This window comes from Oncorhynchus gorbuscha, linkage group LG07 (assembly GCF_021184085.1).
Source record: "Oncorhynchus gorbuscha isolate QuinsamMale2020 ecotype Even-year linkage group LG07, OgorEven_v1.0, whole genome shotgun sequence".
Classification (NCBI taxonomy): Eukaryota; Metazoa; Chordata; class Actinopteri; order Salmoniformes; family Salmonidae; genus Oncorhynchus; species Oncorhynchus gorbuscha.
This window is the reverse complement of record NC_060179.1, coordinates 710086-735815: the sequence shown is the minus strand read 5'-3', so window position 1 is coordinate 735815 and position 25730 is coordinate 710086. Positions and strand designations below refer to the sequence as shown.

Below are 25730 nucleotides of genomic sequence, written 5' to 3'. Positions count from 1 at the left end.
TTCATCTTTACCCATAATGCTTAGCAAAATATTAAGAAAGCTAGTGGGTCTTTCAAAGTATTGGACAACAGTCTACTATAAATTACATGTACAGTAATTAGCAAAACACAACTAAAAGTGTCTACTTTCATTCACATGTTGGTATCACAACAATTTGAGATAAACAAAATGTACGGAAGAATGTTAAGGTAAGGTACACATAGTAGCTAGCTGCTAACGTTATTAGCCAGCCACGTTTGCAACAAGCAATGTTTATGTTCGCCACAGTGCGTTTATTTGTGTGATATGTATTCCTAAGATAATTATGGAGACCCGTGCATCTAAAGTCGATCACTCTTACTGAAAGTCAGGCTTGCTGCTGAACACATTGCTACTTTTAGACTCATATTTCACTGGTTGTGGCAATGAAACGTGCATTCAGCCATCTAACTAGTGTAGCCATTTGTTTGCAGCAAACCTTCGCCTGGAGACGTTGAGTTGTATTGGATTCAACGTCGGGCATAAATGAGCGTTTGGATCAGGAAAGTTTCCTCAGACGACCTCTACAAGCCAGAATGTTGACATACAATTATTTTTTAATTTACCGGTGGTCGGTGCAGTAGGTCTTTTTGCAGATAAGATGTGACGGATCTCCTCGTTTCAGTCTTATGTAGCAACATTTGAAGTGGTGTTTTTTTTTACATTTGATAAAAGTAGAGACTAGAAAATGCTATCATACACTGCAATTGAGGAACAATGGGAAAACAATTATGCTTTGAAAGTTGATCAACTTGTAACCTCACTTTTGAGAAAATGGCACCTGAATGTTTTGGTAAACCTATTGGAGGGCTCTTTGTCCACACTAGGGCTGTCCCGTACAACAACAAAACTATCGAAAGTCATCTGTTCATGCAACCAATCTATTTCTCTAATATTTTAAACGTATTTTCCATACATAGACACTCCCTATGTAGTAGCTGTAAATGAACTAGTGATATGTAATGAGGAATTGATATTTAATTTTACCTTTATTTAACCAGGCAAGTCAGTTAAGAACATATTCTTATTTTCAATGACTGCCTGGGAACTGTGGGTTAACTGCCTGTTCAGGCGCAGAACGACAGATTTGTACCTTGTCAGCTCGGGGGTTTGAACTCGCAACCTTCCGGTTACAAGTCCAACGCTCTAACTAACAATCAAATGTAAACAATTCGCACAATGAAGTTATGCAATAATAATGAATTTGCACAAATTGGCAGGAGAGTGCATTCTGGAGCGAGCAGTTCTCTACTCCGCCAATTAATCCACACACAAAATGTTCAACTGAATCGTTACTAGTCATCTCTCTTCCTTCCAGGCTTTTTCTTCTCTTGACTTTATATTGCGATTGGCAACTTTCATAAATTAGGTGCAATTACCGCCACCGACCTTGTTTGTCTTTCAGTCACTCACGTGGGTATAACCAATGAGGAGATTGGAGAGGCAGGACTTGCAGCGCATCTGCGTCACAAATAGAACTGACTTCTATTTTAGGCATTGGCATCACAGACGCTCGTTGGCGCGTGCAATAATTGAATAATGTAGATTTGTAAATGTATTTTGCGACGCGAGCGGTGTAGTCAGCCTGTTAGCCCCTCCCATCTCTTTAACATGTTAAACAGAGTAGGGTGGTGTACTAAACCAATTATTTCAAGACTGAAGGCTGCTTTATACCTTGTCTATTGACATGTCTGTTGTAGAGGTCGACTGATTTTTAATAATCAATAGCGATTATTGGGGGACCAAAAAAAGCAGATACCGATTAATCGGACAATTTTAAATCTATATATATTTCTTTCTTAAATTAAAAAATATATACATATTTGTAATAATGACAATTACAACAATATTGAATGAACACATTTATTTTAATATAATACATAAATAAAATATAATCTGCATCTGACTTTGGTGCTGGTCATGTTGTTCTTCAAGTATCTGGTAAACACACACTATAGAAAATCTATGTTTATTTGTCACATGCACAGGATACAGAAGGTGAAATGGCTACATGCATATGGGAGTCTTTTGTTTAGACATGCAGCTAGCTGCCTCCGGTGTGGCGCAGCGGTCTAAGGCACTGTGTCAATTTGTTTGAGGCGTCGCTGCGTAACTCTGTTTTTGTTGCACTGCTTTACTTTATCTTGGCCAGGTCGCAGTTGTCAATGAGAACTTGTTCAACTGGCTTATCTGGTTAAATAAAGGTGAAATAAATAAACAAAACTACAGTCCTGGGTTTTACTCCAGGCTGTGTCACAGCTGGCCGTGACCGGGAGACAATTGGTCCAGCGCTTTCCTCTGACACATTGGTGCGGCTGGCTTCAAGGGTTAAGCGAGCAGCAGACCTGCCAACATGCATGTATTTAGCATACCAGCTATGTAATTCTCTGTCCATGTATGTAGGTACGAGATCCATGTTAAAAGTACGCAGAAATGAAAAGGGCATGCTTATATATATATATATATATATATATATATATATATATATAAAAAAAAATTAAATAATAAATCCACTGAGTAAATCTTAACATCCCGATTCTCGAACTTCAGCACACAGACATATGTTTTCTGCCCCTCGTCCTGTTTGTTGTGATGCTGAATTTGCCGACTGCCAGCTGTCAGGTAAACACATGGACAAATCCCTTTTTGACTCCATGTGTTGTGGAAAAGTAAACACATTTGTTTCGAGCTAACATTAGAGAACATTAGATGGACATTCAGTGGGCTCTAAAGTGCCAGCAGTTCACTCGCATTTGCTAGTGAATGAAATTAAATGCACATATGAAAAATAACTGGTCACATTTGTGCAGTGAGATATGCATTTAATTCTGCTTGCCATTAGTTGTATTTTTCCCGTAACATTACAAGGATCACGCAACCTCAGACTGTAACTGTAATTATGATCCACGTCACAAAAAGCATTACAAAGTATAATCAAAAATAAATATAAACATCTTCGCATTAAATGGAGTCGTGAGTTTAGAAGACTGGGCGATGGAGAATGAATGAGTGTCCGGTATTAGCTATAGAAGCAATGCTTCCAAAATGCCTTTGAACTAGATTTGAGATTTTATACATTTCGAAAATCTGAAATGATGTTAGCACTGCAGAGAAATACAATGGGCACCTTTTACATAGGCTGAAACACTAGTGAACAGTGTTCAGATTCCCTGTAGCCTACTGAACAGCGGTTAGATTACTACGGTAGCCTACTTAAGCATTGTGTAGCCAGTTTGCGGTCTGTGTTGACATGATCGTTGTTTTTGTTTTTATGTTTTCAAAATGATTTTGCTTTTAGTGTTGATTAGGAACCGTGTCTAAAACGCCAATACTTGTGATTGGCCCTGTTTCAGAGGTGACAAGTGTTCCTCTACTATGGAGACTAAACTTGGGGGCATGTGCTAAGAAAAATGTTATAGATAATTATCTCCATGTTTGTTATCATCATCTGCTCATCTATCACTCCAGTGTTAATCTGCTAAATTGTAATTACTTCGCTACTATGGCCTATTTATTGCCTTACCACCTCACACCATTTGCACACACTGTATATAGACTCTTTTTTCCCACTTGTTTATCCAATGTGTAACTCTGTTGTTTGTTGCACTGCTTTGCTTTATCTTGGCCAGGTCGCAGTTGTAAATGAGAACTTGTTCTCAACTAGTTTACCTGGTTAATCAAGGTGAAAGAAAAATGTTTCCATTTTCTTTTCTGTTTGCGCTCTTTAGAGTATTTAGTTAGCAGCCTCCATGGACATTTGCTATTACTTGTGCTAATTTTGTTAGCATTCTGGTAATCGATGCTCAATGGGCTTTTTTTCCAATCCCGAGCTGAGAGCGGCATGGTATAACGATAGGAAAATCTGGATACCGCCCAACCCTAAAACACGTGCATGAGCTTGGCAGGTGTGCATGTGTTTTCATTGTGTGCATGTGTTTTCAATGTGTGCATGTGTTTTCATTGTGTGCATGTGTTTTCATTGTGTGCATGTGTTTTCATTGTGTGCATGTGTTTTCATTGTGTGCATGCTTCACATCATAGAAACCTGAACGTTCTATCAGCACTTTGGAATGTAGACATAATTATACTGAACCTTAGATGTCCTTACTGTTAGTTAGCTAAATTAGGTCAACAAGCAAGGAAGATTACAGGGATTTCCCTTGTTTTTGTTCATTTAAGACTCCATCACAGGAAATGGCAGTTACGGGTGTTAAAAAAATGTAAAAATGAGTCCATAGAGAGGCCGAGACGCCTTGCCTTAATCATCAGCACCACCTTGTAAAAGAAAACATGTTGAAACCATCATGAGCCCTGTTTGCCAATCATTCTGCCATATTACACTAGCTAGCTAACAGTTAGCCTACTACTGAGCTGATGCACCACCTAGTGACTGACAACTGGCTAGCTAACTGTTAGCAGCTAACTGTTAGCCTATTACTACTGAGCTGATATACCACCTAGTGACTGACAACTGGCAAGCAGCTAACCGTTAGCCTACTACTACTGAGCTGATATACCACCTAGTGACTGACAACTGGCTAGCAGCTAACCGTTTTAGCCTATTACTACTGAGCTGATATACCACCTAGTGACTGACAACTGGCTAGCAGCTAACCGTTAGTCTACTACTACTGAGCTGATATACCACCTAGTGACTGACAACTGGCTAGCAGCTAACCGTTAGTCTACTACTACTGAGCTGATATACCACCTAGTGACTGACAACTGGCTAGCAGCTAACCGTTAGCCTATTACTACTGAGCTGATATACCACCTAGTGACTGACAACTGGCTAGCAGCTAATCGTTAGCCTATTACTACTGAGCTGATATACCACCTAGTGACTGACAACTGGCTAGCAGCTAACCGTTAGCCTATTACTACTGAGCTGATATACCACCTAGTGACTGACAACTGGCTAGCAGCTAACCGTTAGCCTATTACTACTGAGCTGATATACCACCTAGTGACTGACAACTGGCTAGCAGCTAACCGTTAGCCTATTACTACTGAGCTGATATACCACCTAGTGACTGACAACTGGCTAGCAGCTAACCGTTAGCCTACTACTACTAAGCTGATATACCACCTAGTGACTGACAACTGGCTAGCAGCTAACCGTTAGCCTACTACTACTGAGCGTTAGTTGGACAGATTTATGTAAGTCCCTCCATGTTTGGTTCCTAATGAATACACCCCTGACTGCGGTACTGACTTCATACCAGATGTGTCTCAGTTGTAATGGAGTCTCTGAGTCTCCTGGCCTGCCCTGTCCTCTGTATTTTGTATTGCGCTGTGCTAAATGTTTTCCTGTGATGTCGTTGCAGGCTATGTGAACCCAGTGGCCTGTGTGGACCATGTCTCTGATCCTGTTTACCCTGGTGGTGCGGGTCAGGGATGGTCTGCCTCTCTCAGCCTCCACTGACTTCCAACACAACCCAGAGCTGCAGGAGAGGAAGCAGCAGCTACGGACCATCTCCAAGGCCCTCAGCCTGTTCCCTGACAGAGGGGTGGTCAAGGGCCATGACCTCAATATATGGTAAGATATATATTTTTTTATAGTATATACTATACCTGGTTTGTAAGTATAGATGCATGTGTGTAAGTATAGATGTGTGTGTGTGTGTGTACAAGTATAAATGTGTGTGTATATATCTATGTGTATAGATGTGTGTAGAGAGATAGATGTGTGTAGGGAGAGAGATGTGTAGAGATTTGGAGAGATAGATTTGTAGAGATAGATGTGTAGAGATGGATGTGTGTGTAGAGATGGATGTGTGTAGAGATGGATGTGTGTGTAGAGATGGATGTGTGTAGAGATGGATGTGTGTGTAGAGATGGATGTGTGTGGAGAGATGGATGTGTGTGGAGAGATGGATGTGTGTAGAGAGATGGATGTGTGTAGAGAGATGGATGTGTGTAGAGAGAGAGATAGATGGATGTGTGTAGAGAGAGATAGATGGATGTGTGTAGAGAGAGAGATAGATGGATGTATATATACATATTAAGGACACACACACTTCAGAAAGTATTCACACCCATAACTTTTACAACATTTTGTTACAACCTGAATTTAAAATGATTTATATTGAGATTGTTTGGTCACTGGCCTTCACACAATACCCCATAATGTCAGTGGAACTATGTTTTTACCCCATAATGTCAGTGGAACTATGTTTTTACCCCATAATGTCAGTGGAACTATGTTTATACCCCATAATGTCAGTGGAACTATGTTTATACCCCATAATGTCAGTGGAACTATGTTTATACCCCATAATGTCAGTGGAACTATGTTTATACCCCATAATGTCAGTGGAACTATGTTTATACCCCATAATGTCAGTGGAACTATGTTTATACCCCATAATGTCAGTGGAACTATGTTTATACCCCATAATGTCAGTGGAACTATGTTTATACCCCATAATGTCAGTGGAACTATGTTTATACCCCATAATGTCAGTGGAACTATGTTTTTACCCCATAATGTCAGTGGAACTATGTTTTTACATTTTTGGGGGACAATTAATTAAAATCTGAAATGTCTTGAATGAAAAATTATTCAACCCCAATGTTATGGCAAGCCTCAAGTTCAGGAGTAAAAATATGCTTCATAAGTTGCATGGACTCACTTTGTGTGTAATAATAGTGTTTAACATGACTTTTGAATGACTCTCACCTTTGTACTCCAGACAAATAATTATCTGTAATGTCCCTCAGTCGAGCATTAAATTACATACAGATTCAACCACAAAGACCAGGGAGATGTTCCAATGCCCTGCAAATAAGGGCACCTATTGGTAGATGGGTAAAATAAACAACAACAAACCAGACTTTGGATATCCTTTTGAGCATGGTGAAGTTATTATTTACACTTTGGATTGTGAATCGATACGCCCAGTCACTACAAAGATAGACGTCCTTCCTAACTTCACAATGAGGCCAATGGTGACTTTTAAAACCGAGTTTAATAGCTGTGATGGGATAAAATGGAGGATGGATAAACATTGTAGTTACTCCACAATACTAACCTAATTGACAGAGTGAAAAGAAGGAAGTCTGTACAGAATAACAAATATTCCAAAACATGCATCCTGTTTGCAACGAGGCAGTAAAGTAATACTGTAAAAAATATCTGTCAAATCCAATACAACACATTACTGAGTACCGTCAAGACCTGCAATTAGATGTCTAGACATGATCAACAAACAGTTTGACGGAGCTTGAAGAATCTTGAAAAGGTTAATAGGTAAATGTTGCACAATCCATGTGTGGAAATGTCATAGACTTTCCCAAAGACTCACGGCTGTAGTTGTTACGAAAGGTGCTTCTACAAAGTATTGACCCAGGGGTGTGAATACTTCTGTAAATTGGATTTCTGTATGAGTCAATACATGTTAGAATCACCTTTGGCAGTGATTTAAAGCTGTATTTCTGGGTAAGCCACACCTAGATTTGTACAATATTTGCACATTATTGTTAAAATGATTTAAGCTCTGGCAAGTTGGTAGATGATCATTGCTCGACAGCCATTTTTCAGTCCTGCCATAGATTTTAAAGCTGATTTCAGTCCAAACTTTAACTAGACCACTCAGGAACTACTCCAGTGTAGATTTGGCTTTGTACTTTAGGTTATTGTCCTGCTGAAAGGCGAATAACAATGCAGCCACATGCTTGAAAATATCAAGAGTGGTACTCAGTGAAATGTGGGATTTCGGATTTTAATTTTTTATTTCTAAAAACATAATTCCACGTTGACATTATGGTGTGTGTGGTCACTGGCCTACACACAATCTCAATGTAATCCATTTTAAATTCAGGCTGTAACACAAAATGTGTTTAAGTCTAGGGGTGTGAATACTTTCTGAAGGCACTGTACCTCAACAGAGAGTAAGGACATTGGAAAGAGAAAGTTGCGCAGACGTTGGTTAATTGGTTAAACAGATCAGAAACCAGTCTCCACATTTTGAAAGGATTCAGAAACTGTCCTGCTGCATACTGTGGGCAAGCTGTGCCCAGCTGTTTGTTCACTACCCCCCCCAACTCCCCTCCTTTCCTCCTCCCTCTAGTTTCCTCTCCAGTGAGGGCGTATCCTACATGAGCGTATGTGACGCCAGGCTCCCTGCAGCCATGGCCTTCTGTTTTCTAGAGGACCTGCGCTGGGAGTTCACAGCTCATATGGACAGCGCCAAGGTTGCCCTGGCAGCCAGGCCGTACCCCTTTCTGGAGTTCGGTATGTAGAAGCACAAGCATTTCGCTACACTCGCACTAACATCTGCTAACCATGTGTATGTGACAAATACAATTTGATTTGAGAAGAGGGATAGGGGTGGTGGAGGGTTGAGAAGTGTGGAGGTGTAGACAACCCTGTTCCTGTAGTACCACAGGACCCTAGAGCAGGTGTAGACAACCCTGTTCCTGTAGTACCACAGGACCCTAGAGCAGGGGTAGACAACCCTGTTCCTGTAGTACCACAGGACCCTAGAGCAGGGGTAGACAACCCTGTTCCTGTAGTACCACAGGACCCTAGAGCAGGGGTAGACAACCCTGTTCCTGTAGTACCACAGGACCCTAGAGCAGGGGTAGACAACCCTGTTCCTGTAGTACCACAGGACCCTAGAGCAGGGGTAGACAACCCTGTTCCTGTAGTACCACAGGACCCTAGAGCAGGGGTAGACAACCCTGTTCCTGTAGTACCACAGGACCCTAGAGCAGGGGTAGACAACCCTGTTCCTGTAGTACCACAGGACCCTAGAGCAGGTGTAGACAACCCTGTTCCTGGAGTGCTGCAGGATTTTGGTTCCAACTAGGCACCACACCTGACCAACTGAGCTGTTTGATCAATTCAGGGTTTGCCTAAGTTCAACACGTCTGGTCTTCCAGGTTAGATAAATCAAAACAAGGGTTGCCTACCCCTGGACAGGAGCCTTGGTGCTACAGTCCAGCAGGAAGCCTAGTGGTTAGAGCCTTGGTGCTACAGTCCAGCAGGTAGCCTAGTGGTTAGAGCCTTGGTGCTACAGTCCAGCAGGAAGCCTAGTGGTTAGAGCCTTGGTGCTACAGTCCAGCAGGAAGCCTAGTGGTTAGAGCCTTGGTGCTACAGTCCAGCAGGTAGCCTAGTGGTTAGAGCCTTGGTGCTACAGCCCAGCAGGAAGCCTAGTGGTTAGAGCCTTGGTGCTACAGTCCAGCAGGTAGCCTAGTGGTTAGAGCCTTGGTGCTACAGTCCAGCAGGAAGCCTAGTGGTTAGAGCCTTGGTGCTACAGTCCAGCAGGAAGCCTAGTGGTTAGAGCCTTGGTGCTACAATCCAGCAGGTAGCCTAGTGGTTAGAGCCTTGGTGCTACAGTCCAGCAGGTAGCCTAGTGGTTAGAGCCTTGGTGCTACAGTCCAGCAGGTAGCCTAGTGGTTAGAGCCTTGGTGCTACAGTCCAGCAGGTAGCCTAGTGGTTAGAGCCTTGGTGCTACAGTCCAGCAGGAAGCCTAGTGGTTAGAGCCTTGGTGCTACAGTCCAGCAGGAAGCCTAGTGGTTAGAGCCTTGGTGCTACAGTCCAGCAGGTAGCCTAGTAGTTAGAGCCTTGGTGCTACAGTCCAGCAGGTAGCCTAGTAGTTAGAGCCTTGGTGCTACAGCCCAGCAGGAAGCCTAGTGGTTAGAGCCTTGGTGCTACAGTCCAGCAGGTAGCCTAGTGGTTAGAGCCTTGGTGCTACAGTCCAGCAGGTAGCCTAGGGGTTAGAGCCTTGGTGCTACAGTCCAGCAGGTAGCCTAGTGGTTAGAGCCTTGGTGCTACAGTCAGGCAGGTAGCCTAGTGGTTAGAGCCTTGGTGCTACAGTCCAGCAGGTAGCCTAGTGGTTAGAGCCTTGGTGCTACAGTCCAGCAGGAAGCCTAGTGGTTAGAGCCTTGGTGCTACAGTCCAGCAGGAAGCCTAGTGGCTGCAGTAGCAGTATAATTAGAAGATATTATATTCTATAAGACAACAGCATAGTCTGGCTACAGCAGCAGTATAATTAGAAGATATTATATTATATTATATAAGACAACAGCATAGTCTGGCTGCAGTAGCAGTATAATTAGAAGATATTATATTATATAAGACAACAGCATAGTCTGGCTACAGTAGCAGTATAATTAGAAGATATTATATTATACTGTATAACACAACAGCATAGTCTGGCTACAGTAGCAGTATAATTAGAAGATATTATATTATATAAGACAACAGCATAGCCTGGCTACAGTAGCAGTATAATTAGAAGATATTATATTATATTATATAAGACAACAGCATAGTCTGGCTACAGTAGCAGTATAATTAGAAGATATTATATTATACTGTATAAGACAACAGCATAGCCTGGCTGCAGTAGCAGTATAATTAGAATATATTATATTAGACAACAGCATAGTCTGGCTGCAGCAGCAGTATAATTAGAAGATATTATATTACATTTACATTACATTTAAGTCATTTAGCAGACGCTCTTATCCAGAGCGACTTACAAATTGGTGCATTCACCTTATGACATCCAGTGGGACAGTCACTTAACAATAGTGCATCTAAAACTTAAGGGGGGTGAGAGGGATTACTTATCCTATCCTAGGTATTCCTTAAAGAGGTGGGGTTTCAGGTGTCTCCGGAAGGTGGTGATTGACTCCGCTGTCCTGGCGTCGTGAGGGAGTTTGTTCCACCATTGGGGGGCCAGGGCAGCGAACAGTTTTGACTGGGCTGAGCGGGAGCTGTACTTCCTCAGTGGTAGGGAGGCGAGCAGGCCAGAGGTGCATGAACGCAGTGCCCTTGTTTGGGTGTAGGGCCTGATCAGAGCCTGGAGGTACTGAGGTGCCATTCCCCTCACAGCTCCGTAGGCAAGCACCATGGTCTTGTAGCGGATGCGAGCTTCAACTGGAAGCCAGTGGAGAGAACTGAGGAGCGGGGTGACGTGAGAGAACTTGGGAAGGTTGAACACCAGACGGGCTGCGGCGTTCTGGATGAGTTGAAGGGGTTTAATGGCACAGGCAGGGAGCCCAGCCAACAGCGAGTTGCAGTAATCCAGACGGGAGATGACAAGTGCCTGGATTAGGACCTGCGCCGCTTCCTGTGTGAGGCAGGGTCGTACTCTGCGGATGTTGTAGAGCATGAACCTACAGGAACGGGCCACCGCCTTGATGTTGGTTGAGAACGACAGGGTGTTGTCCAGGATCACGCCAAGGTTCTTGGCGCTCTGGGAGGAGGACACAATGGAGTTGTCAACCGTGATGGCGAGATCATGGAACGGGCAGTCCTTCCCCGGGAGGAAGAGCAGCTCCGTCTTGCCGAGGTTCAGCTTGAGGTGGTGATCCGTCATCCACACTGATATGTCTGCCAGACATGCAGAGATGCGATTCGCCACCTGGTCATCAGAAGGGGGAAAGGAGAAGATTAATTGTGTGTCGTCTGCATAGCAATGATAAGAGAGACCATGTGAGGTTATGACAGAGCCAAGTGACTTGGTGTATAGCGAGAATAGGAGAGGGCCAAGAACAGAGCCCTGGGGGACACCAGTGGTGAGAGCGCGTGGTGAGGAGACAGATTCTCGCCACGCCACCTGGTAGGAGCGACCTGTCAGGTAGGACGCAATCCAAGCGTGGGCCGCGCCGGAGATGCCCAACTCTGAGAGGGTGGAGAGGAGGATCTGATGGTTCACAGTATCGAAGGCAGCCGATAGATCTAGAAGGAGGAGAGCAGAGGAGAGAGAGTTAGCTTTAGCAGTGCGGAGCGCCTCCGTGATACAGAGGAGAGCAGTCTCAGTTGAATGACTAGTCTTGAAACCTGACTGATTTGGATCAACAAGGTCATTCAGAGAGAGATAGCGGGAGAGCTGGCCAAGGACGGCACGTTCAAGAGTTTTGGAGAGAAAAGAAAGAAGGGATACTGGTCTGTAATTGTTGACATCGGAGGGATCGAGTGTAGGTTTTTTCAGAAGGGGTGCAACTTTCGCTCTCTTGAAGACGGAAGGGACGTAGCCAGCAGTCAGGGATGAGTTGATGAGCGAGGTGAGGTAAGGGAGAAGGTCTCCGGAAATGGTCTGGAGAAGAGAGGAGGGGATAGGGTCAAGCGGGCAGGTTGTTGGGCGGCCGGCCGTCACAAGACGCGAGATTTCATCTGGAGAGAGGGGAGAAAGAGGTCAGAGCACAGGGTAGGGCAGTGTGAGCAGAACCAGCGGTGTCGTTTGACTTAGCAAACGAGGATCGGATGTCGTCGACCTTCTTTTCAAAATGGTTGACGAAGTCATCTGCAGAGAGGGAGGAGGGGGGAGGGGGAGGAGGATTCAGGAGGGAGGAGAAGGTGGCAAAGAGCTTCCTAGGGTTAGAGGCAGATGCTTGGAATTTAGCGTGGTAGAAAGTGGCTTTAGCAGCAGAGACAGAGGAGGAAAATGTAGAGAGGGAGTGAAAGGATGCCAGGTCCGCAGGGAGGCGAGTTTTCCTCCATTTCCGCTCGGTTGCCCGGAGCCCTGTTCTGTGAGCTCGCAATGAGTCATCGAGCCACGGAGCGGGAGGGGAGGACCGAGCCGGCCTGGAGGATAGGGGACATACAGAGTCAAGGGATGCAGAGAGGGAGGAGAGGAGGGTTGAGGAGGCAGAATCAGGAGATAGGTGGGAGAAGGTTTGAGCGGAGGGAAGAGATGATAGGATGGAAGAGGAGAGAGTAGCAGGGGAGAGAGAGCGAAGGTTGGGACGGCGTGATACCATCCGAGTAGGGGCAGTGTGGGAGGTGTTGGATGAGAGCGAGAGGGAAAAGGATACAAGGCAGTGGTCGGAGACTTGGAGGGGAGTTGCAATGAGGTTAGTGGAAGAACAGCATCTAGTAAAGATGAGGTCGAGCGTATTGCCTGCCTTGTGAGTAGGGGGGGAAGGTGAGAGGGTGAGGTCAAAAGAGGAGAGGAGTGGAAAGAAGGAGGCAGAGAGGAAAGAGTCAAAGGTAGACGTGGGGAGGTTAAAGTCGCCCAGAACTGTGAGAGGTGAGCCGTCCTCAGGAAAGGAGCTTATCAAGGCATCAAGCTCATTGATGAACTCTCCGAGGGAACCTGGAGGGCGATAAATGATAAGGATGTTAAGCTTGAAAGGGCTAGTAACTGTGACAGCATGGAATTCAAAGGAGGCGATAGACAGATGGGTAAGGGAGAGAAAGAGATGACCACTTGGGAGAGATGAGGATCCCGGTGCCACCACCCCGCTGACCAGACGCTCTCGTTCCAGGGTGTGCGAGAACACGTGGGCGGACGAAGATATTATATTAGAGAGCAGTAGGAGTAGCAGTGTTGTCTGTGGTGATCCATGTTTCCGTCAGTGCCAAGAAGTCGAGGGACTGGAGGGAGGCATAGGCTGAGATGAACTCTGCCTTGTTGACCGCAGATTGGCAGTTCCAGAGGCTACCGGAGACCTGGAACTCCACGTGGAACTCCATATTATACTGTATAACACAACAGCATAGTCTGGCTACAGTAGCAGTATAATTAGAAGATATTATATTATATAGCCAGTATAATTAGAATATATTATATTATATTATATAAGACAACAGCATAGCTACAGTAGCAGTATAATTAGAATATATTATATTATATAAGAAGCAGTATAATTAGAATATATTATATTATATAAGACAACAGCATAGTCTGGCTGCAGTAGCAGTATAATTAGAAGATATTATATTATACTGTATACTGGCTGCAGTAGCAGTATAATTAGAAGATATTATATTATAGAAGACAACAGCATAGCCTGGCTACAGTAGCAGTATAATTAGAATATATTATATTATATAAGACAACAGCATACAGTATAATTAGAATATATTATATTATATTATATAAGACAACAGCATAGTCTGGCTGCAACAGCATAGTCTGGCTGCAGTAGCAGTATAATTAGAAGATATTATATTATACTGTATAAGACAACAGCAGTAGCAGTATAATTAGAAGATATTATATATTATACAGTAGCAGTATAATTAGATTATACTGTATAAGACAACAGCATAGCCTGGCTGCAGTAGCAGTATAATTAGAATATATTATATTATATAAGACAACAGCATAGCCTGGCTGCAGTAGCAGTATAATTAGAATATATTATATTATATAAGACAACAGCATAGTCTGGCTGCAGTAGCAGTATAATTAGAAGATATTATATTATACTGTATAAGATAAGACAAGCATGTATAAGACAACAGCATAGTCTGGCTGCAGCAGCAGATATTATATTATACTGTATAAGACAACAGCATAAGTAGCAGTTAGAAGATATTATATTATATATAAGACAACAGCATAGTCTGGCTGCAGTAGCAGTATAATTAGAAGATATTATATTATAGAAGACAACAGCATAGTCTGGCTACAGCAGCAGTATAATTAGAAGATATTATATTATAGTATAAGCATAGTATAATTAGAATATATTATATTATACTGTATAAGACAACAGCATAGTCTGGACAAGCAGTATAATTAGAAGATATTATATTATACTGTATAAGACAACAGCATAGTCTGGCTGCAGCAGTATAATTAGAAGATATTATATTATACTGTAGATGCAGCAGCAGTATAATTAGAAGATATTATATTATACTGTATAAGACAACAGCATAGCAGTAGCAGTATAACTAGAAGCAGTATAATTAGAAGATATTATATTATAGAAGACAAACAGCATAGCAGTGTAATTAGAAGATATTATATTATATTATATAAGACAACAGCATAGCAGCAGCAGTATAATTAGAAGATATTATATTATATAACTAGAAGATATTATATTTATATAAGACAACAGCATAGCAGTATAATTAGAATATATTATATTATAGAAGACAACAGCATAGCTGCAGTAGCAGTATAACTAGAAGATATTATAATATATCTATTCAGTATAATTAGAAGATATTATATTATAGAAGACAACAGCATAAGCAGCAGTATAACTAGAAGCCTGGCTGCAGCAGCAGTATAACCAGAGAAGGGTGGTCCAGCAGTTGGATATTAGGTCATATGACCGAGGTACAGGAGGATCTGATATTATATTAAACCCGCCCTTTGCAGATCCTCAGTCTCTATAAGAACAGCATAGTCTGGTGGAGTATTAGAACCAACGGGTCAGCCAATGGCCACTGCAGAACAACTTTCTGAATATTATATTATAGAAGACAAAGAATCCGCAGGAGGAGGACCATTTGCCTCGAACCAGAGATCTGAAAACGTCCTGCACTGTATTACTTCAGTTAAACGTTGCTTGTATTACTTCAGTTAAACGTTGCTTGATCCTGTGTTGTGTTGCATCGGTCCTCCAGGTCAGAACCAGAGGTTGGAGCCAGTGACCGCCCCAGGAATCCTCTCACTGGTCCTCAACATCATGTGTTCTTCTCTGAACCTCATCAGGGGAGTTCACCTCATAGAGTACACCTTCCAGGTACACTATTATATTAAACACATAGAAGACACCTTCCAGGTACACTATTCTATTAAACACATAGAAGACACCTTCCAGGTACACTATTCTATTAAACGCATAGAAGACACCTATAATATAATAATAATAATAATATATGCCATTTTAGCAGACGCTTTTATCCAAAGCGACTTACAGTCATGTGTGCATACATTCTACGTATGGGTGGTCCTTCCAGGTACACTATTCTATTAAACACATAGAGTACACCTTCCAGGTACACTATTCTATTAAACACAGAGTACACCTTCCAGGTACACTATTCTATTAAAACACACCTTCCAGGAAGACACCTTCCAGGTACACTATTCTATTAAACATTAAACACATAGAAGACACCTTCCAGGTACACTATTCTATTAAACACAGAGTACACCTTCCAGGTACACTATTATATTAAACACATAGAAGACACCTTCCAGGTACACTATTATATTAAACACATAGAAGACACCTTCCAGGTACACTATTCTATTAAACACATAGAGTACACCTTCCAGGTACATTATTATATTAAACAGAGACACCTTCCAGTACACCTATTAAACACAGATACACTTATTATATTAAACACATAGAGTACACCTTCCAGGTACACTATTCTATTAAACACATAGTACACCTTCCAGGTACACCTTCCAGGTACACTATTCTATTAAACACAAAGCAGACACCTTCCAGGTACACTATTCTATTAAACACATAGAGTACACCTTCCAGGTACACTATTCTATTAAACACATAGAGTACACCTTCCAGGTACACTAATCTATTAAACACATAGAAGACACCTTCCAGGTACACTATTCTATTAAACACATAGAGTACACCTTCCAGGTACACTATTCTATTAAACACAGAGTACACCTTCCAGGTACACTATTCTATTAAACACAGAGTACACCTTCCAGGTACACTATTCTATTAAACAGACACCTTCCAGGTACACTATTCTATTAAACACAGACACCTTCCAGGTACACTATTCTATTAAACACATAGAAGACACCTTCCAGGTACACTATTCTATTAAACAGAAAGCAGACACCTTCCAGGTACACTATTCTATTAAACACATAGAAGACACCTTCCAGGTACACTATTCTATTAAACACATAGAGTACACCTTCCAGGTACACTATTCTATTAAACACTATTAAACACATAGAGTACACCTTCCAGGTACACTATTCTATTAAACACATAGTACACCTTCCAGTACACTATTCTTCCAGGTACACACTATTCTATTAAACACATAGAAGACACCTTCCAGGTACACTATTCTATTAAACACATAGTACAAGACACCTTCCAGGTACACTATTCTATTAAACACATAGAGTACACCTTCCAGGTACACTATTCTATTAAACACATAGAAGACACCTTCCAGGTACACTATTCTATTAAACACATAGAGTACATAGAAGACACCTTCCATAATATAATAATAAATAATAGAAGACATCCATACCATTTCTATTAAACAGAAAGCAGACACCTTCCAGGTACACTATTCTATTAAACACATAGAAGACACCTTCCAGGTACACTATTCTATTAAACACAGTCATGGTATACATTCTATTAAACACATAGAGTACACCTTCCAGGTACACTATTCTATTAAACACATAGAAGTACACCTTCCAGGTACACTATTCTATTAAACACATAGAGTACACCTTCCAGGTACACTATTCTATTAAACACATAGAAGACACCTTCCAGGTACACTATTCTATTAAACACATAGAGTACACCTTCCAGGTACACTATTCTATTAAACACATAGAAGACACCTTCCAGGTACACTATTCTATTAAACACACCTTCCAGAAGTACACCTTCCAGGTACACTATTCTATTAAACACATAGAAGACACCTTCCAGGTACACTATTCTATTACACCTTCCAGGTACACTATTCTATTAAACACATAGAAGACACCTTCCAGGTACACTATTATATTAAACAGAAAGCAGACACCTTCCAGATACACTATTATATTAAACACATAGAGTACACCTTCCAGGTACACTATTCTATTAAACACATAGAGTACACCTTCCAGGTACACTATTCTATTAAACAGAAAGCAGACACCTTCCAGGTACACTATTCTATTAAACACATAGAGTACACCTTCCAGGTACACTATTCTATTAAACACATAGTACACCTTCCAGGTACACTAATCTATTAAACACATAGAAGACACCTTCCAGGTACACTATTCTATTAAACACATAGAGTACACCTTCCAGGTACACTATTCTATTAAACACATAGAGTACACCTTCCAGGTACACTATTCTATTAAACACATAGTACACCTTCCAGTACACTACTATTAAACACTTCCAGGTACACTATTCTATTAAACACATAGAGTACACCTTCCAGGTACACTATTCTATTAAACACATAGAGTACACCTTCCAGGTACACTATTCTATTAAACACATAGAGTACACCTTCCAGGTACACTATTCTATTAAACACATAGAAGACACCTTCCAGGTACACTATTCTATTAAACACATAGAGTACACCTTCCAGGTACACTATTCTATTAAACACATAGAGTACACCTTCCAGGTACACTATTCTATTAAAACAGACACCTTCCAGGCAGACACCTTCCAGGTACACTATTCTATTCTATTAAACTATTCTATTAGAGTACACCTTCCAGGTACACTATTCTATTAAACACATAGAAGACACCTTCCAGGTACACTATTCTATTAAACACACCTTCCAGTACACTATTCTATTAAACACATAGAAGACACCTTCCAGGTACACTATTCTATTAAACACATAGAAGACACCTTCCAGGTACACTATTCTATTAAACACAGACACCTTCCAGGTACACTATTCTATTAAACACATAGAAGACACCTTCCAGGTACACTATTCTATTAAACACATAGAAGACACCTTCCAGGTACACTATTCTATTAAACACATTACACCTTCCAGGTACACTATTCTATTAAACACATAGAGTACACCTTCCAGGTACACTATTCTATTAAACACATAGAAGACACCTTCCAGGTACACTACTATTCTTCCATTAAACACATAGAGTACACCTTCCAGGTACACTATTCTATTAAACACATAGAGTACACTATTAAGACAATTCCATTCCAGGTACACTATTCTATTAAACACAGGTACACTATTCTATTAAAGTACACCTTCCAGGTACTATTCTATTAAACACTACACCTTCCAGGTACACTATTCTATTAAACACATAGAGTACACCTTCCAGGTACACTATTCTATTAAACACATAGACACCTTCCAGGTACACTATTCTATTACACCTTCCAGGTACACTATTCTATTAAACTATTCTATTAAATAGAGTACACCTTCCAGGTACACTATTCTATTAAACACATAGAGTACACCTTCCAGGTACACTATTCTATTTAAACACCTTCCAGGTACACTATTCTATTAAACACATAGAGTACACCTTCCAGGTACACTATTCTATTAAACACATAGAGTACACCTTCCAGGTACACTATTCTATTAAACACATAGAGTACACCTTCCAGGTACTATTCTATTAAACCATAGAAGACACCTTCCAGGTACACTATTCTATTATTACACCTTCCAACACTATTCTATTAAACACATAGAGTACACCTTCCAGGTACACTATTCTATTAAACACATAAACACATAGAGTACACCTTCCAGGTACACTATTCTATTAAACACTATTCTAGAGTACACCTTCCAGGTACACTATTCTATTAAACACATAGAGTACACCTTCCAGGTACACTATTCTATTAAAAACACCTTCCAGGTACACTATTCTATTAAACACACACCTTCCAGGTACACTATTCTATTAAACACATAGAGTACACCTTCCAGGTACACTATTCTATTAAACACATAGAGTACACCTTCCAGGTACACTATTCTATTAAACACATAGTACACCTTCCAGACTACTATTCTATTAAACACATAGAGTACACCTTCCAGGTACACTATTCTATTAAACACAAGCAGACACCTTCCAGGTACACTATTCTATTAAACACATAGAAAGACACCTTCCAGGTACACTATTCTATTAAACACATAGAAGACACCTTCCAGGTACACTATTCTATTAAACACATAGAGTACACCTTCCAGGTACACTATTCTATTAAACACATAGAAGACACCTTCCAGGTACACTATTCTATTAAACACATAGAAGACACCTTCCAGGTACACTATTCTATTAAACACATAGAAGACACCTTCCAGGTACACTATTCTATTAAACACATAGAAGACACCTTCCAGGTACACTATTCTATTAAACACATAGAGTACACCTTCCAGGTATACTATTCTATTAAACACATAGAAGACACCTTCCAGGTACACTATTCTATTAAACAGAAAGCAGACACCTTCCAGGTACACTATTCTATTAAACACATAGAGTACACCTTCCAGGTACACTATTCTATTAAACACATAGAGTACACCTTCCAGGTACACTATTCTATTAAACAGAAAGCAGACACCTTCCAGGTACACTATTCTATTAAACACATAGAAGACACCTTCCAGGTACACTATTCTATTAAACACATAGAGTACACCTTCCAGGTACACTATTCTATTAAACACATAGAGTACACCTTCCAGGTACACTATTCTATTAAACACATAGCAGACACCTTCCAGGTACACTATTCTATTAAACACATAGACACCTTCCAGTACACCTTCCAGGTACACTATTCTATTAAACACATAGAGTACACCTTCCAGGTACACTATTCTATTAAACAGAAAGCAGTAAACACATAGAAGACACCTTCCAGGTACACTATTCTATTAAACACATAGAGTACACCTTCCAGGTACACTATTCTATTAAACACATAGTACACCTTCCAGTACACCTTCCAGGTACACTATTCTATTAAACACATAGAAGACACCTTCCAGGTACACTATTCTATTAAACAGATAGCAGTACACCTTCCAGGTACACTATTCTATTAAACACATAGAAGACACCTTCCAGGTACACTATTCTATTAAAACAGAAGACACCTTCCAGGTACACTATTCTATTAAACCATTACACCTTCCAGGTACACTATTCTATTAAACACATAGAGACACCTTCCAGGTACACTATTCTATTAAACACATAGAAGTACACCTTCCAGGTACACTATTCTATTAAACACATAGAAGACACCTTCCAGGTACACTATTCTATTAAACACATAGAAGACACCTTCCAGGTACACTATTCTATTAAACACATAGACAGTACACCTTCCAGGTACACCTTCCAGGTACACTATTCTATTAAACACATAGAAGACACCTTCCAGGTACACTATTCTATTAAACAGAAAGCAGACACCTTCCAGGTACACTATTCTATTAAACACATAGAAGACACCTTCCAGGTACACTATTCTATTAAACACATAGAGTACACCTTCCAGGTACACTATTCTATTAAACACATAGAGTACACCTTCCAGGTACACTATTCTATTAAACACATAGAAGACACCTTCCAGGTACACTATTCTATTAAACACATAGAAGACACCTTCCAGGTACACTATTCTATTAAACACATAGAAGACACCTTCCAGGTACACTATTCTATTAAACACATAGAGTACACCTTCCAGGTACACTATTCTATTAAACACATAGAGTACACCTTCCAGGTACACTATTCTATTAAACACATAGAGTACACCTTCCAGGTACACTATTCTATTAAACACAGAGTACACCTTCCAGGTACACTATTCTATTAAACAGAAAGCAGACACCTTCCAGGTACACTATTCTATTAAACAGATAGAGTACACCTTCCAGGTACACTATTCTATTAAACAGAAAGCAGACACCTTCCAGGTACACTATTCTATTAAACACATAGAGTACACCTTCCAGGTACACTATTCTATTAAACACATAGAAGACACCTTCCAGGTACACTATTCTATTAAACAGAAAGCAGACACCTTCCAGGTACACTATTCTATTAAACAGAAAGCAGACACCTTCCAGGTACATTATTCTATTTAGAGATGTCTAATTCAACTTGGCTGATCATGTCTTATATGCTGCCAATGTTGTAGTCCGCTCATAAAGACCCACTGTCTGTCAATGTGAACACTGTTCTATGGTTCTTATGTCCTGTTTGCTCCAGGATGATTATGAAGGAATCTGGAACGTGGTGGCGTTTCTGCTGGCGTTCCTGTGCTGTGTCGGTCAGTGTCACCTGTATCTGTTCCACTCTTCTCTGAAGAGGGTCAAGTCCCTGACACTGCTGAGTGTGGTTGTGGTCTGTAACTGCTTCCTGTTTGGTCTGAGGAACGTCTGGCAGCTGCTGTTCCACCTGGCGGTGGCTGTCCTCGTCACCCTCCTCACCCTCAACCGGAAACTACACGACAGAACCAATGACTGCGGGGTCTGAAAGAGGGGGGACCAGTTAGTGCGTAGCACCATCGCAGTAGGCTAAGGGGATCCAACCCAGACAGACGTCTCCTATCATGTCCAGTGGGATATTACATTGTTTTGTGTGTATAAGGATAATTTGTTGCTTTATTTCCATGTTTATTTGCACTGCGTTTACGTAGCGTCCCAGGCAGGTTTGAGGAGTAGTGGAGGCCCTAACCAGGGTGGGTGGTGTTGGATGGTCCTCAAATCGTCTTTTAGAAATGAATTCCAGATGAAGACAATAGTTTTGAACAAATTACTTGAATGATATGAATTTGTAATACTGACTGTCTAATTAAAGGGCACCCCTGTGGCATTAGACTATAGCCAGTCAGACAGTAGGTCTACATTGGACGAGGTAATTGAGATGACATCATCAGTGACATAAAGAACACTCACTGTCCAATCAGACCACTGCTGTAGCTCAGTAAGTGATAATCAACTACCAGTCTGATTCTCCAGGGTCTAAATGCAGCTAGTCTCATAGGAAATGTACTGTGCTTTCAATTCAATTTGCTTTATTGCTTTCTTTTGCATTCTGTAGAATTGACCAATCAAAATGTCTCACCAAAGTATGTTCTGTAGTTTATGCAGAAAGCTTCCCAAGCAGGAGGTGCTTGCCAAGCAGGAGGTGCTTGCCATATCCCTCTAGTTTTACAACCACAACACCAGGTGTTATTGCTCTTCATAGTGGTCAGTATTGAGGAGTTAATATATGTTTTTTAGATCATGGTTTTATACTTTACATGGCTAAGTAAGGTATTATATTATCAATATAATGTATCTAATTTGTTGTTCAAGAAGGCTGTAATAGTATGTTGCTTGGTAACGATGGTTGTAGTTTCATTTTTTTTTCTTATATCTAAAACATATGGAAATCATAAGTTAAAATGAATACAGAAACGTTTTATATTGTGTAGTTATAATAGATTTTGTAATAATGTAGTGACAGTGTATGTTGCTTTTTGTAGTCCTAAAACGATAGATCGATCGATTTATGCTTTTGGGGCTTCTGAGTAGTGCAGCGGTCTAAGGCACTGCATCTCAGTGCTAGAGGCGTCACTACAGACCCTGGTTTGATTCCAGGCTGTATCACAACCGGCCGTGATTGGGAGACCCATAGGGCGGCGCACAATTGGCCCAGCGTCGTCCGGGTTTGGCCGGTGGTAGGCTGTCATTGTAAATAAGAATTTGTTCTTAACTGACTTGCCTAGTTAAATTTAAAAAAATATATAGATGTGATTTGGGCTCCTTCCAGTCTGCAATATTTCTCATGTCTAGTCTAAGGGCCCTGTTCATGTTTTTACAGCTTGTATAGTAATCAGGTAAATAAGAAATATAATTAATTTCAGCAGAAAGACACATTTGGAAGAAACTATTTACTGCTTTTCCTATGATTGAGAGACAGTTTGAATACAAATTGTGAATTGAAGATTCATACCCGCTCTACTGAAATGAACAGATCTTGGTGATGTGTAGATATGTGTTCCTCAAGCACCTGAGCACTGGTAACGGAATGTCCAATAGTTTTAGATCCAAGGCCAGTGAGTTTGCACTACGGTTGGCTTGTTTAGTGTTAACTACTGAACTCATCTGGTTGAGGGAACAATGTGGGGGTTGCAGGAAGACCCCCCCCCCCCCCCCCCAGGTTAAGCTGCTGTAACTGATAAACCAATATGTTGAATTAATTTTTTGTATAATTGAGCTTTGTTCTGTGTAATGATGGCTGCTTTAATGTCAAGGAGTCCTTTACAGTTTACTTAAATTGTCAATTGAAGTGGGGGAGCGAGCGTGTTAACGTTTCAGTCTACAAGGGGTAACATTCAGGCCCTCCTTTTCAAAGTGTTGTGTGTCTTTCATAACTGAAACTAATTAGAGATGCCTGTATTAACACATGGTTTACCTATTGTGTGGTTTGTATTTTCTAAAGTAAAATAAACCACTGTCTGAAAGGTGCAGTAATCTGTTTGACCAAATGAATGATGTTGATTGTTGCCATAAACGTTCTAAAGTATGATGACATTTCAAATCAAACCATGTTCAAATCCTGTCTTATTTATAAACTGCAGTGCTTTGTTATGAACAACATCCAGCATGTAGCTAACAGAACACCTTCACCTCGTTATCCAGCATGTAGTGAACTGAAGAACACCTTTACCTCGTTTATCCAGTATGTAGCTAATAGAAGAACACCTTTACCTCGTTTATCCAGTATGTAGCTAATAGAAGAACACCTTTACCTCGTTTATCCAGTATGTAGCTAATAGAAGAACACCTTTACCTCGTTTATCCAGTATGTAGCTAATAGAAGAACACCTTTACCTCGTTTATCCAGTATGTAGCTAATAGAAGAACACCTTTACCTCGTTTATCCAGCATGTAGTGAACTGAAGAACACCTTTACCTCGTTTATCCAGTATGTAGCTAATAGAAGAACACCTTTACCTCGTTTATCCAGCATGTAGCTAACAGAACACCTTTACCTCGTTATCCAGCATGTAGCTAATAGAAGAACACCTTTACCTCGTTTATCCAGCATGTAGTGAACTGAAGAACACAGCATGTAGTGAACTGAAGAACACCTTTACCTCGTTTATCCAGTATGTAGCTAATAGAAGAACACCTTTACCTCGTTTATCCAGTATGTAGCTAATAGAAGAACACCTTTACCTCGTTTATCCAGTATGTAGCTAATAGAAGAACACCTTTACCTCGTTTATCCAGCATGTAGTGAACTGAAGAACACCTTTACCTCGTTTATCCAGTATGTAGCTAATAGAAGAACACCTTTACCTCGTTTATCCAGTATGTAGCGAACTGAAGAACACCTTTACCTCGTTTATCCAGCATGTAGTGAACACCTTTACCTCGTTATCCAGCATGTAGCGAACAGAAGAACACCTTTACCTCGTTTATCCAGTATGTAGCTAATAGAAGAACACCTTTACCTCGTTTATCCAGCATGTAGCTAATAGAAGAACACCTTTACCTCGTTTATCCAGCATGTAGCTAATAGAAGAACATGTTTACCTCATTTATCCAGCATGTAGCTAATAGAAGAACATGTTTACCTCATTCATCCAGCATGTAGCTAATAGAAGAACATGTTTACCTGATGTGTAATAGAGAATCTCTTATTCCAATTGGCACCATATTCCATATATAGTGCACTACTTTTGAGCAGGGCCTATAGGTCTTTGGTCTAAAGTAGTACACTATGAAGGGTATAGAGTGCCATTTGTGATTCAGACTTGAGTTCAATTGGAACAAACCGCATTAACCACCAAAGATAAGGGGTGTAAATTTTAAAATGAAATTAGGTTTGTTAATGTTCAGGAAAAAATCCCTAACCTAATTTTTTTTCTTCACAAAAGCTAGCAGCTTTTGAGGATCTGGGGACCCATGGCAAATCTTTTCAGTCTCCTGAGGGAGAAAAAGCATTGTCGTGCCCTCTTCACGTAGGTCTTGGTGTGTTTGGACCTTGTTGGTGATGTGACCACCAAGGAACTTGACTCTCGACACTACACTACAGCCCTGTCGATGTGAATGGTGGCAGGTTCGGCCCTCATCCTGTAGTCCACGATCAGCTCCTTTGTCTTGCTCACATTGCGGGAGGAGTTGTTGTCCTGGTACCACACTGCCAGTTCTCTGACCTCCCTATAGGATGTCTCATCATTGTCGGTGATCAGTCCTA

At 40.9% G+C, this 25730-nt stretch overlaps 1 protein-coding gene across 1 annotated transcript; it reads left to right on the top strand.

The window, feature by feature from the left end:
* On the top strand, positions 1–24012 carry sec22c (SEC22 homolog C, vesicle trafficking protein). The gene is made up of 6 exons (XM_046357688.1): positions 1–188; positions 5346–5557; positions 8091–8254; positions 10225–10246; positions 15327–15462; positions 21747–24012. The coding sequence occupies exons 2-6, from the start codon at positions 5376–5378 to the stop codon at positions 22011–22013; spliced, it is 771 nt and encodes a 256-aa protein (XP_046213644.1). The 5' UTR covers positions 1–188; positions 5346–5375; the 3' UTR covers positions 22014–24012.
* The last annotated feature ends 1718 nt before the right edge of the window (positions 24013–25730 follow it).